We start from the raw sequence: 12,896 nt of genomic DNA, 5'->3' as shown, positions 1-12,896 counted from the left end.
TTGTTACACAGAGAAACCCTGTCTTGAAAAATAAAAAGTGTTTTGTGGCCTGAAAGGGGGACAGATTGGCAACAAATGTTCTTCAGGGCTGGGATGTAGGTCAAGGTAGAATATTTGCTGAGCATGTGTGAGGGCCTAGATTCGACCCCTAGCACTACCAAACAAAGCTAACAACTACTTCCATTACCCCAAACCCCACTTTGTAGAGGCAGACCTATGGGCATGAAATGGTGGGGAAAGGTCTAAACAGAGAAGCGGGAATGCCTTGAGTCACTAGCACGGCCACAGACACATGTTGGCTTGGGGTGTAGATGGAAGCAAAGAGCCCCCTCAACTAGTCTATCTGTAGGTGAGCCCGAGTGATTTCCAGCTTATACGTAATGTCCTAGCCCTCAGGATTGGGAGCAGCAGCCAGAGGCAGAATTCTGAGGAGGTCTGCATGATCTTTGGTTGTAAGTCTCCGTCAGCTGATGTTCTGTTTGTTTGTTGTTTTTCTTTTCTTTCTTTCTTTTTTTTTTTTTTTTTGAGACAAGCACTCATGTAGTCCAAGTTGGCCTCAAAACTTGCTATATATAGCCAAGGATGACCTTGAACTTCTGGTCTTCTGTCTCCACCTCCAAAGTTCTAAGATTTTAGGTATGTGTCACCACACCCAGTTCATGGGCTCCTACTGACTGAACCCAAGGCTTCATGGAAGCTGGGTGAGCACGTCACCAACTGAGGTACATCCTTAGGCCCAGGAACTCAATCCTGGTGCCCATGGCTTCATTGCCAGCCTCCCAGAGCTTGAGTATGGGAAAGATGCCCACCCCAAGCCCAGGTACCAGGGACACATCTGATCAGCACAGGCCTTCTTTATCTTTTTGGTTAGAAGCAGGAGTGTGCCAGGAGAGTGAGCAAATAATCATTTGCAGCCTTTATGTACCTGCCAAGGAAAAAATCAAAAGCTGAAAACCATGTGGGTTTTAGACTTGAGGGGTTTTGTTTTAAACTTAAAAGGATTTTAGGGCAGGTGAGATAGCTCAAATGGTAAATTGCCTGCCACAGGTAAGCCCGATGAATTGAGCTCAAGTCCAAAACCCACATAAAGGTAGAAGAGAATTCACTCCACAAAGTCGGCCTCTAACCTCCACACACATGGCTTCTGTCCGCCCCCCCATACACCCCTAATAAAATAAAATTATCGTTGTATGTGATGTGTATGTGTGGTGGGCATGTATGTCAAGGCACACACGTGGAGGTCAGAAGGTGACCTGGGGAGTCATTTCTCTCCATGTTCACATGGGTTCCAGAGACGGAATTCAGGCCATCAGGCTTCTGTGGCGAGTGTCTTTACGCACTGAGCCACTGCGCTTACCTGTGCGATTGTTCTAGTTTTGAAAGTTTCCCTATGTAGTCCAGGCTGACCTTGAACTCATTATCCCCCTGCTTCTGCCTTCTTAGTGCTGGATTATAGCTGTGCCCCACAATACTGGGGTTGGTTAGATTCGAGAATTTTAGTTTGTTTTGAGCCAAGGTCTCTTGTAGCCTATCTAGCCTGGCCCTGATTCCATTATGTAGCCGAGGATGACCTTGGACTTCTGGTCACACTGCCTCTGCCACACAAGTGCTGAGGTTACAGGTGTGTGTCTCTGCACTGAGTTTTGTGGGTGCTGGGATTGAATGTAGGCCATTGTTCATGACAGGCATGCTCTCTAACAGCTGAGGAACAGCTAATCCCAGAAGCCTTGGTCTCTAATGTACAAGGAGAGAGACATCTTGTTGGGATGGAGAAGTAAGATTTAACGTCATCATATTTATTACGTTCTGGAACAACACACATTCACATCCTTTTGAATACAGTACATTTGGCACAATAATGTTTACAATGAAATTACACTAATGGATGGCAAGAGATTAAAATCACATCCAGAAAGGAAAAAAAAAAGTGTACAAAGAAAGCCTCACAATACAAAATAAAACCCCTAAAATTGAATACGTTTTCTATTTAGCCAGAATTATTTTGCACATAATTTAAAAAGAGGTAATTTTTTTTAGCCTTCTTTTATTTTTTAAAGCAAGAATGAATTGTGTTTTCACCTTTGGAGGAAAAAAAATATGTTTCTACTTCACAAAGTCCATAAAGGAGAGGAACGGAGGAAATACTATCCTTCATGTAGGCTTTTGGCATTTTTTTGCACTCTTTTTTTTTCTCTAAAAGAAAGAGAGTGAGAGTTGAAAAGATAAGGAACTGGCAGAAATGTATCAGTGTGGCCATCCTCAACCTTGCTCTGTGTGTGATACTGGAGCCTGAGCACAGGGCTCTACACCAACCAGGCAAGAGTTCTACCACCGAGCCACATTCCCTCCGCTAAGTCCTTGCTGAAAGGACTCAGTATACACCCAAGCAACACACACAAGTGTAAGGTCTCCATTGCATTCAAATCTGCCAGTGTGAGAACAGCATTGGCCAGAGGCATCCTAGGCAGCCGGCTATGGGCACCAAAAGGGAGCCAGGGGGCTGACTGCCTACTGCTTGCTGGTGGAGTGTATGGTTTGATTTCCCAGCCACAGTGCCAGTTGGCCGGGAAGAAGGGCCTAGCCCCCGCTGTCACGTGAATACCACCAAGCCCTGGAAAACAGCCACTTGATACTGGCTGTCCAACATTCACAACAGTAAAGGAAGCTGAGGAGAGAGAGAGAGAGAGAGAGAGAGAGAGAGAGAGAGAGAGAGAGAGAGAGAGAGAGAGAGAGATTGATTATATCTGAGTATGATGGGCGTATTATCATGTTTTTCTAAGCAATGAGATGATACCACCATGAAGATGTTTCTGTGCTTGTTAGCCACTCCAAAAGATAGTCTTCCCCCAGCATGTCAAGTCACTGAAGATAAATTAAATTAACCTAATGTTCTTCATCACTTCCCTGGTATGCCAAACATACAGATTGATACAGCATAGTATTTAATATTTGCAATCATCATAAGAACAGATCACAGTTACACCTGAGTTTTTCATTTAAAAAAAAAAAAAAAGCAAAAGAGAACTGAAGGTCATCATCAGTAACAAAGGCTGTGACCAGCCAGATGCAAATAGGGACACACTTAGTATGGGCTCAAAATAGTCACTGTCCAAGCTTGGCAACCACTATGGAGAACATTCCTCTCCATCGGCCATCTCTATCAGGACGTGAAGGAGCACAGGAGAACCTGCTGTGAATTTCATATAGCTCATCATATGGTTACATCTTCAACCCCAAAGGAAATAAACAATATAAAGGACCCCAGCCCTCCCTAGAAAGAAACATACCTCTCTCTCAGTAACTTGAACCAATAGCTGATAAGAGGATTGCACCTGGACATTATTATAGTTATTCTTTCATCGACTAAAGTTTTATAATATGCCTGAACATGCAGCAGTTGATACCTCTATATTCAATGAATTAATTCCACAGGCCTTGCAGCAAACACTATATACAAAAAAAAAGAAAAAAAAAACAAAAAAACAAAACAAAAAAAAAAACCAAACAAACTTCAAATGTACAAAAGGCCAAAAGCTTCGTTGGTGCCACTGAGCCACTCACAAGTATATATAATTAGGGGCAGCTGGGAAATCCACGTGCAACAGCTAGAATGGATTCCATTCCCTGCTAAATCAGTTCAATAAAATAGGTAATCAAATGACCTTCAGGGAACATATACACAAAGTCACAGAGAACCCTTGGGAGTCAAAGACTAACACTGTCAGCGTATCTACAGGAGGTAACATCAGTCCGTTAAATAGAGTCCACGTGAGTTGCCATCGCATGTCACCAAAACTCTGGCCACATCCCACTACCTTGTCAGTCTTCAAATCATCTGCTCATCAGTCTCCTGACACCTTCTTCCTGACCCAGGCTGAGTTTCCTTTCTTGCATTCCCGAGCAGATACTGAATGTCTCAAACCACAACACAGTGGCACTACCATTTTGTAGACATGCACAGAAAATAGAGTTTATGCTGGGAACTTGGGGGGAAAAAAAACTTGGAGAGAAACTTGGGAGTTGAGTTTTTCTGGAACCCCAGGGTCTTGGCTGTTGCTCTGGTGGCCTTTGTGCTCAGGGAGAATGGTTGTGATGAGAAGCCAGGGTTTCCTTTGCTCTCTTTGCAGTAGCCCTCATGTGTCACTAAAGCATCAATAACAAACTTTGGACGCCTGGATTCTCACTGTGTATTAGCCCTTTAATATCTACCTGCATTCACAATGGGATGTCTATCTTTTGGCCAATTAGAAAGTGAACCTGGTAACAGTTTCTTTGTTTTTTAAATGTTAAGCCTTCAAAATCAAAATGATTTCTTCCATGAGATACAAACGTACACAACTTTGGCATGCTCAAAAAAAGCTAAAACCAAAGCAAGCAGGAATGTGCAATTCCAGAGCAAACTGACACACACTCGGCCAGTCTGAGCATCCCCAGGCTCCTCTCATCAAGGGCGTGCCTCGGGGCACCTGCCCTCACAGGAAGAAGCACCAGTCTCTTGTCCTAGGTAGAAGGGCAGGGATGGCAGGCTGGGGAGCAGGAGGAATGAGAAAAGAGCGGAGTCAGGGTTCCATAGCCAGTGGCAGAGCCGGAGTCTTCGTGTTGGGTTTGTTTGATTCCTTTGTGATAAAAGAACTGAAGTTGCTTCAGCATTACCGATGGACGGACAAATCCAAATCCAGCACTGCGCACAGCTACCCACAGAGCAGACACAACTCAAATCATCTGTGTTCCTGGTTGAGTCTAGACCCAAGAGTGCCTTCTGGTCACTGGGAGGGTGGGGAAGGACATGGCCTGGGAGGAGGGATTGCAATAAATAGAGTGGACATGGGACTGGGGCTCTGGGAAGGAGGAAGAGTTCGAGACCTTCTGAGCCTCTGCAACACGGGATTTTCTCAGCACCCTCCTGCAGCGTCAGCTAACTCCACCGGAGGCAGCTTCTCAGGGCATCATGAGGTCTTCACCAAAGTAGGAGAAGCCTTTGAATTCCTCTTGGTTAATCTGCTTCACTATTGCGTCATCCACAAGTGTAAGTACCGGCTCTTCCCGGGTAAAGTCTTGGTCGAAATTATTGACGTCTCTTTTGGTTTTCTGTGGAGAGAAAAGAGAAGGTGCTGAGTTGAGGCTTGACTTCCCTTTTGAGGGGCCCCCTCTCCAGACCCTCCCACCTGGAGACTGGGCATTGAGGTGACCAGCCTCTCGCCAAAGCGAGCCTCTAACTACTGGGAGCAGATACAGGGCGGTTCTAATGAGGTACCAATGGATGGCCCCAGGACCCGGAGGTGAAGAGGAGGAGGAGAGCAAGAATGAGTTCAGGTGAGAAGGAAGAGGGTGCGTGAGTATGATGGAAAAGCAGGGAAGTGGGATTCCCACAGGCTGAGTGTGCATGTGTGTGTGCGTGTGCGTGTGTGTGTGCGTGTGCGTGTGTGTGTGTGTGTGTGTGTGTGGAGTGGGGTGCACAGCTTCCTTCTCATATCCCCTAGAGGCATCTGCCGTAACTGTCAATCTCCATGAAGACAGTCCTTGTTGTACCCAGAGGACAAACTTAAATCCATGTGCCCAAAGACTCCAGTACTTTTTCTTCCCTCAGAGATGGACCAGACAGTCCTGTCATCTCTGCGTCAGATGACCTCTCTGAGTAGAAGGATGGGCCACCAGCAGGACACAGGGACGCTCTCATTATTGCCTGACTTTATGATCCCCTGGCTTGGCCGTTATTACAATGTTGACTCAACACACAGGCTTGCTGTGTTTTTATACTTTTGTCTAAGCCAGTGGTCCTTAACCTGTGGGTCACGACATCTAGAGGGAGGTGGCACAACCCATTCATAGGGGTCACCTAAGACCATCGGGAAACACAGATATTTACATGAGGATTCATAACAGTAGCAACAAAATTTACTGTGATGAAGTAGCAACAAAAATAATGTTATGGTTGGAGGGGTCACCACCACATGAGGAACTGTATTAAAGGGTCGCAGCGCAGAAAGGTTGAGAACCACTGCTCTAGACCATAAGGACCTTCTTTTGGTCAACTTTAGGTTGATGGCAGTTCTGCCACAGTAAATAAGCATCTACAGAATTAAGTCAGAAAACCTACGATGACTGATTCCCCAGCTCACAAGGACAGGCCAGCTAGTCGTTCAAGTTCCCAGAGGAAACCTGTGTGTTCCTGGCTTCTAGGGCTTGGGTAGAGGGCAGCAATCAATGAAGCCACATATTCTGGTTGGGGGAGAGGATCAGGAAGTGTCAACTATACCCTACGTTAAAGGGCTTACAGATGAGTAAGAGGGCCAATGTGCCTGCCTGGGATGTGCTGTTTTAGCTGGAAAGAACTTCCACAGAGAAGTCAGGGTTTGGCTAAGACCTGAAGAATGGTTTAGAATGTGGTGGTATAGATGTGAGGAGAAGGTGGGATAAAGCAGGAATCAAGAACATACAACATGTATGCATAGGACAGTGGGTCTGCCAAGCTGCCTGGGCCAGAGCCCGGTGAGGGATGGTCCGGAGGTAAGGCTGGAGTCTGACCACAGAGGCCTTCAATGCCAATCCCACAGTACTGAGCAGAGTATGGGATACAGGGGAGGTTGGAGGCCCACTAACAGTGCCTTTTTGGACACTGGTTAACTGGTACACTGGTCAGTTGGTACACTGGTCAACTGGTTAGTGACCTAGATGATGAGATACACTTTACAGAAAGGTCAGAGTCATTATTTAAAGGAAGACTAATAATGAAATATGCTATTCTCAATGGAAACTTGTAACCTGAAAGGTAATAATAAGTAGTCTGTGAAAAGAAGTACCTTTGAGGCAAGGCTATATGTTGTGTTTGTTTTTGGACAGTTGCCATGCATGTGAACAAATTCAAATCTCTGGGAAATTCTAGAAGAAAGAAACCTGGTCCATTTTGCTTAGGCTTGACTTCCTCAAACTTGACATGAAACTTTCCGTCCCGAGCTCCTGAATAACGTATTCAAACCTTTCCCTAGAGGAAAATTCTACAGGGAAATTGGGAGAAACTATTCCAGAGCTTCTCAACAACATCTTCACATTCATTCACTCATTTGATCCTTGGACTAGGCGAGTATTTTGATTCCAGTTTTACAGCAGAGGAAACTGTGACTCAGAGAGGTTTGGTGGCTTGGCTGGGGTTCCCCAACTGGGAGAGAGCCAGACCCATATCCAGGTCTCAGCATGATGCCTCCTCCCCAAGTAGAACTTATGGAGATGTGAACCCTGTAGAAATGGGATGGCGTACATGACAAGGGTCAAGTCCAACCAGGAGACAGTTTTTAGAAGAATTCAATAGGCTTTTGAAAAAAAAAAAGTGGAAAGGGCCTGGCACAGGCAAATAAGGAGATTGGGAATCACAGTGAGAGGGTATAGAGCATGGGGAGGCTGGCAGAGGAGCCATCCCAATGACTAAGATTAAACAGAATGATGGGCAGGAAGGAGCAGGAATGAGCTACACTTCTCTGTCCTTAGTACAAGGAGTCCTGACTGATGCTGTCTCTTTGGCCTTGAGCTGCAGAGTTCGGGTCTCAGAGACTGTGAAGGAGGAAAGAGAAGACAAAGAGAATGCAAGAAATGTCCAGAAACAGGATCTGTCACTGGGGATGTCTCTGGTCCCTTCAGCAGGGGAACTCAGACACGGTGTGGTCTTCTCCAACAGGAAGGCTGGCCCGGGGCAGGACTGGCTGTTCTCCTTCCGGGGTAGCAGAGCCAGAGGAAAGGGAAGTCCTGAGCAAAGAACTGCTTCAGAGAGGGACAAGGGTGCTCCCGAGGGTGATGTAAACCGGCCGTGGGGCGGCGGCTGCGGCTGCGGAAAGAGTGTGGCAGCAGCTCTTTTGGGGACTCTCTGTGGAAGGAGGGAGGGGTTGTAGAGCTAAAGGATGGCGGGGGCTGTGCTGGGTGAAGGCTGGCCAGAGGGAGTTAGAGGTGGAGAGAAGAGAGTAGGAACAACTTGTAAAGCACCAGGCACTGTCCAAAGGGAAAACAAGCGGCACATACTCCGGGGCTGGAGTGAAAGGTTCCAGGGAGGGTGAAGGATCCATAGAATAGAACAGGAGGAAAGATCCATTTGGAACACAGTTAAGGATAAGCTAGGATTCAGGTCAGGGACACCTCCTTCCTGGTCCACCCTTTCAACTAGCCACCAAGGAGTGCAGGGTGCACATAAAGAACCTCAGAAATCCCTACACTCTTCGGCATTGGTTGTTCTTGTTGACTTAATTGCTCATATTTTGTCAGCCAGTCATTAGTGACAGATTAGCGCTCCTTAGTCATGGAAACTGGTTTGCTTTCTTGAGGTCAGCTGGGCACAGCAATGGAGCTACAGCCTACGATGTGTCCAAGCTTCACAGCTCATGGGTTCTGTGCTTGGAGAACGGGGCTCTGGGGCTATATCTAGAGATGACTGAATCACGAGCTGGCTTGGAGAGTAATTTAGCTCAGTTCTGGGTTTCTCAGGGGAATTCCAGAATCACACGAGTGCATTCCAGAGAGCACGCCATTTCCCCCTCCTACAAGTCATCTAGGAATACTGCTGGGTAACCCATGTCTTGCACAGGACAGGCAGGCATTCTGCTATCGAGTCACATCTCCGTGCCAGAGGATGCTGTTCTTGCTGACCTCTACAGACTGGTCACAGCTCCTTGAACAACTTGGCTCCTGGCCCTATTTCCCTTGGAGACATTTCAGGTGCACATTAGTTACCCATTTCCAATTTAAATAGCCCCAATGGGATGCCATTCCTGACTGTTGGAGATGGGAGGCTTGGGATGTTTTTCAAAGCACCCTCTCTTACTATCTATCATTGGTATACAGGCAGCATAGCATCCCCCAAATCAGAAAGGGCTGACACTGTCTCCTTCACTCACTAATTCTATTCTTTCCAATACTTCTGCTTGCTTCACAGTATACCCAAGACTCAACTCCAGTTCAAACTCAGACTTTCAGAGATATTGCCTACTCTGCCCTTGGTCAGTCCATACGCCTTCCCAGTGCTCATACTGTGCAGTCCCAGAAGTGACACTGGACACACAGAACATCATTCTGACTCCACAGACCTTCCTCTTCTATACAACCTTTCCTACGACCTCTGGATAACACTCAGGCAAAGAAGCATGGAGAAAAACAAAGGCCACTGTCCCTGATACTGTCCTTCCCTGCTTACAGGACATTGATGTTAAGCTCCGTGGGTACTGTCTTTCTGTCTGTGAAATTGTGGTGGTGACAATGCCCTATAGGCCGCCAGGTGTATTGAGTGGGCATCTGGTAACTGTGGGCACTGTGGGCCATGGCCCATATCACACACCTCTCAGGTGTGTCCATGCAGTATGTCACCAATGAGCGTCTTGGAAGCTAGGGGACAATCCTGCATTTCTCCCTATGCCTCCAAACCCTAAGCCAGTGCTACCTTGGGGCCTTCCAGCACTTTCTTTACTAATCTAGATTCTTCTATGGTGCCTCACTACTCTGAGAACCAAATCCCAAGTACCTATGCTTGCTCACTTCTAAGGTCTTTAGGATCCTGTCCCGGGCATCCTGATATCACCTCTGGACACTGCTGGCCCATAAGATGCTCCACACTCACAGGGCTTCTTCATGCCTCTGTCCTTTGCACAGCTTGCCTTCTGCCTGGTGTACACCTCTCTTCCTCGCTGTAGGTCGTCTTCTGTTTCTCTCTCCCATCTCAGTGTGAATGTCCTTCCTTCAGGAAGCCTTGCTTGTCCCCCTCGAGTGGTCTGAGCCTTTGGTGGACGCCCTACCACTTCCGCATTTTTACACACTGTGGGCCTCCCTATGAACCCTACTACAAGCAGGGATGGGCTTGAACTCACCATTCCATCCTCAGCACGATGCCTGCCATTGATTGACATCCATGGGCATCTGCTGGAAGAAATGAATGAGCCTCTCCTGCTGCTACTGCATCTAAACCAGCAAAGTGACCTGGATTTAGGGCCAGCAGCTGCCACTCTGCCAGAGGGGTTTGTCCATTGGGAAAGCGGAGGCGGGAGTGGGGTGGAAGCTAATGTCTGACTCATGAGGAGTGTGCAGTTGGATAGCCCAGACAAGGACCGAGCCCCAGGGTCCCATGAGTGGGAGTTAGGCCTAACTGATGGGTTCTCTAGTCCTAGTGCCCCAGGCACAGAGTTAGCTCTCTAATTGCTGCTGTAAGATAGGGATGGGAACCAGCTGGGGCTTGGGGAGATTCCATCAAGGCAAATGTGTTTAGGGCCTTGATGGGGATGGATGTTAGAGGTCAACACTAGGGGAAACAATTCCTACTTCCTCTGGCATTTCTTCAGGAATGGAAGCTGAGGCTCAGGAGAGCCAAACCTGACTCCAAGGAAGAGGCATGTTTCTGGCATCTACATGGGGGATGGAGGAAGAATTTGGGGGGAGCAGTTTCATAGCACCCCACATCTGAGAGACTCTACCCTAGAAACAAAGCCCCAGGAACCTGACTTATCCTTCAGGCCAGCAGGACCGTTGGGTAGCATGGTAGACCCCAGCCAGCACCAAGATGGGCTCCGGCTACTTTTTGTCTGGCAAGGGCGATTCTCTCAGAGCTCTCTCCCACTGAGCTCATAATGCCAGCTCTTGGAGGAGCTGTGCTGTTCACCTCTGGACATCTGCCTCCGTCCTACTCTGATGTCCAGATTAGCTGATGACTGTGTCATGGGGCTGGCCCTCAAGTGTCTGCCCTGCCGGTCCCTCTCATGCTCTTTTGCTTGGTGTGAGTGACAGCGACAACATAGCACAGTGGTGGAGCCAGGAAACTGCGCCTCACGTCTGTGACTAGAAATAAGGGTACACGATGCCGGTGATGGCCTCTGTTAGGTTCCTCAAGTCTCCCTCAACACCAGCATTTCTCACCTCCCTCTCTTCCCAAGTCCCCACGGGACTGCCTTTTGCAGGTGGCCTTGGTGTCATATGGGTTACATCCTTCTTTGACAGTCCTTGAAGAACCCACTGAAAAGTGGGTGACAGGGGAGACTTCATGTTTATAAAATAAATAATATTTGAAATAATTTTTATTTCATCTATCCAATCCCTCTGCTTTAAAAATGTCAATATTCTTAAGTTTCACTCTGCTTTCCCTTTCATAGAACGTTCCAAAGTAAAAAACAAACAAACAAACAGGAATTTCAATCAGGGAAGTGCTTTCTCAACATCTGTTAACTGGCTCTTTTGACACGCACGCTCATTATAAACACATGCCCACCAATAGGGCATCTGTAAACACGCTGGTATGTGAAATTAAGTGATTAGCTACTCAGAGCTTTGAGTAGCTAAAATGATGGTTGGAACAGAATTTCAAAGTCAACTCCCAAGTTAGAAATTTCTCTAAACAATCCTTTACGGCTTCTCCTTTATTTGTTTGTTTGTTTGTTTTTGAGGCAGGGTTTCTCTATGTAGCCCTGGCTGTCCTGGAACTCACTTTGTAGATCAAGGGTGACCTTCAACTCAGAGACCCGCCTGCCTCTACCTCCTGAGTGCTGGGACTAAAGGCATGTGCATCACCACTTCCGGCTTAGCATTCATTTCTAAAAATCTTGTCTACGAGGGTGATATTGGGACCTTGTTCAATGGAGGAATACACACACTTAGAGCAAGCACTTCTCCACATGCCTGACGTGAGCTGGCTCCATGTGACCTACTGTTCTCTCTCTAAACATCCACAAATGAATTCTCATGAAAACGTGTAGACCTGCTTTAAGAATACCCAGCTCAAGGCTGCTAAGGAGGATCAGTGGGTAGACACCTGCTGCCAAACCTGAAGCCCTGAGTTGGATCCCCAGGCCCCACATGGTGGAAAGAGAGGACCAGCTTCTGAAATTGTCCTCTGACCTCCAAGTGCATGCCCCCATACACATAAGCAATACATGTAAAATAGTAAAAGTCGCATCCATCTAGAAATAACCCCATGTTTTCCTAAATACTATTCCGGAATGTAGGGGACCCTGTGCCTGTCTCCGACTGTTTGGCTTTGCTGGTCTGTTTTTTTCATGTTCGCATCAGCACAAGCCGGGGCAGACACAGCAGAACCTTCAGCAACAGGGACTAGAGCAGCGGTTCAATTCCAGATCCACACAGGAATCACTGGGGAGGGCCTTAACCGATACAGTCCGTGCTTACACCCAGAGTCTGCTTGACTGGTCTGAGGTCTGGCCTGGGCATGAGCTACCGGAATGACTAATAGCTTCATGAAAACTAACTGACTCCTTTCTCTTGGCTTCAGTTCCCTCTAAGCGGTTCTTGCCCTAATCTCTGTATTTTGAATATGTTTCTCTTTGGGGGAAAATTCATTGCACGCATAATCATGGCCTTGCTTCATTTAGCTTTGTCCTTTGTGTGTGTGTGTGTGTGTGTGTGTGTGTGTGTGTGTGTGTGTGTGTGTGCTGAGTTTGCATCTGTGGTGCACATATGTGTGTGTTATGTGTGTGTGTGGTGTATGTGTGTAGGTGTGGTGAGTATGTGTGTGCTGAGTGTGTGTGTTGTATGTGTATGGTGTGTATGTAGTGTGTGTATGTGTAGTGTGTGATGTGTCTATGTGTGCGTGTGGTGTGTATGTGTTGTGTGCTGAGTGTGTATGTTGTGTGTGGTGTATGTATGTGGTGTGTGCAAGTGTGTTTTATGTGTTGTATGTGGGGTGAGTGTGTGGGGTGTGTGTATGTGCATGTGTGTATGTGTTGTGTGTGTGATGTATATGTGTAGGTGTGGTGTGTGTGTACTGAGTGTGTGTGTGTGGTCTATGTGTTGTATTTATATGTGTGTGTTTTGTGCGTGGTGTGTGTGTGTGTAGTGTATGTGTGTAGGTGTAGTGAGTATATGTGTGTGTGCTAAGTGTGTGTGTGTTGGGGGTGTGTGTGCTGAGTGTGGTTTGCATGTGT

The 12,896-nt window shown here is 47.0% G+C and overlaps 1 protein-coding gene across 2 annotated transcripts in view; it reads right to left on the bottom strand.

The window, feature by feature from the left end:
* Positions 1–1,775: 1,775 nt before the first annotated feature.
* Prkce (protein kinase C epsilon) overlaps positions 1,776–12,896 on the bottom strand; it is a 505,347-nt gene continuing 494,226 nt past the window's right edge. For both annotated transcript variants that reach the window (XM_052746469.1, XM_052746471.1), the window contains exon 15: positions 1,776–5,088. In XM_052746469.1, the coding sequence (XP_052602429.1) occupies positions 4,939–5,088 (150 nt within the window). In that variant the 3' untranslated portion in view covers positions 1,776–4,938. The remainder of the gene's footprint in view (positions 5,089–12,896) is intronic.

Source organism: Peromyscus californicus, unplaced genomic scaffold (assembly GCF_007827085.1).
Source record: "Peromyscus californicus insignis strain IS unplaced genomic scaffold, ASM782708v3 Scaffold_1__1_contigs__length_55948999, whole genome shotgun sequence".
In the NCBI taxonomy this organism is placed as follows: domain Eukaryota; kingdom Metazoa; phylum Chordata; class Mammalia; order Rodentia; family Cricetidae; genus Peromyscus; species Peromyscus californicus.
The sequence above is the reverse complement of the archived record's forward strand: the minus strand, read 5'-3'. Positions and strand labels throughout refer to the sequence as shown.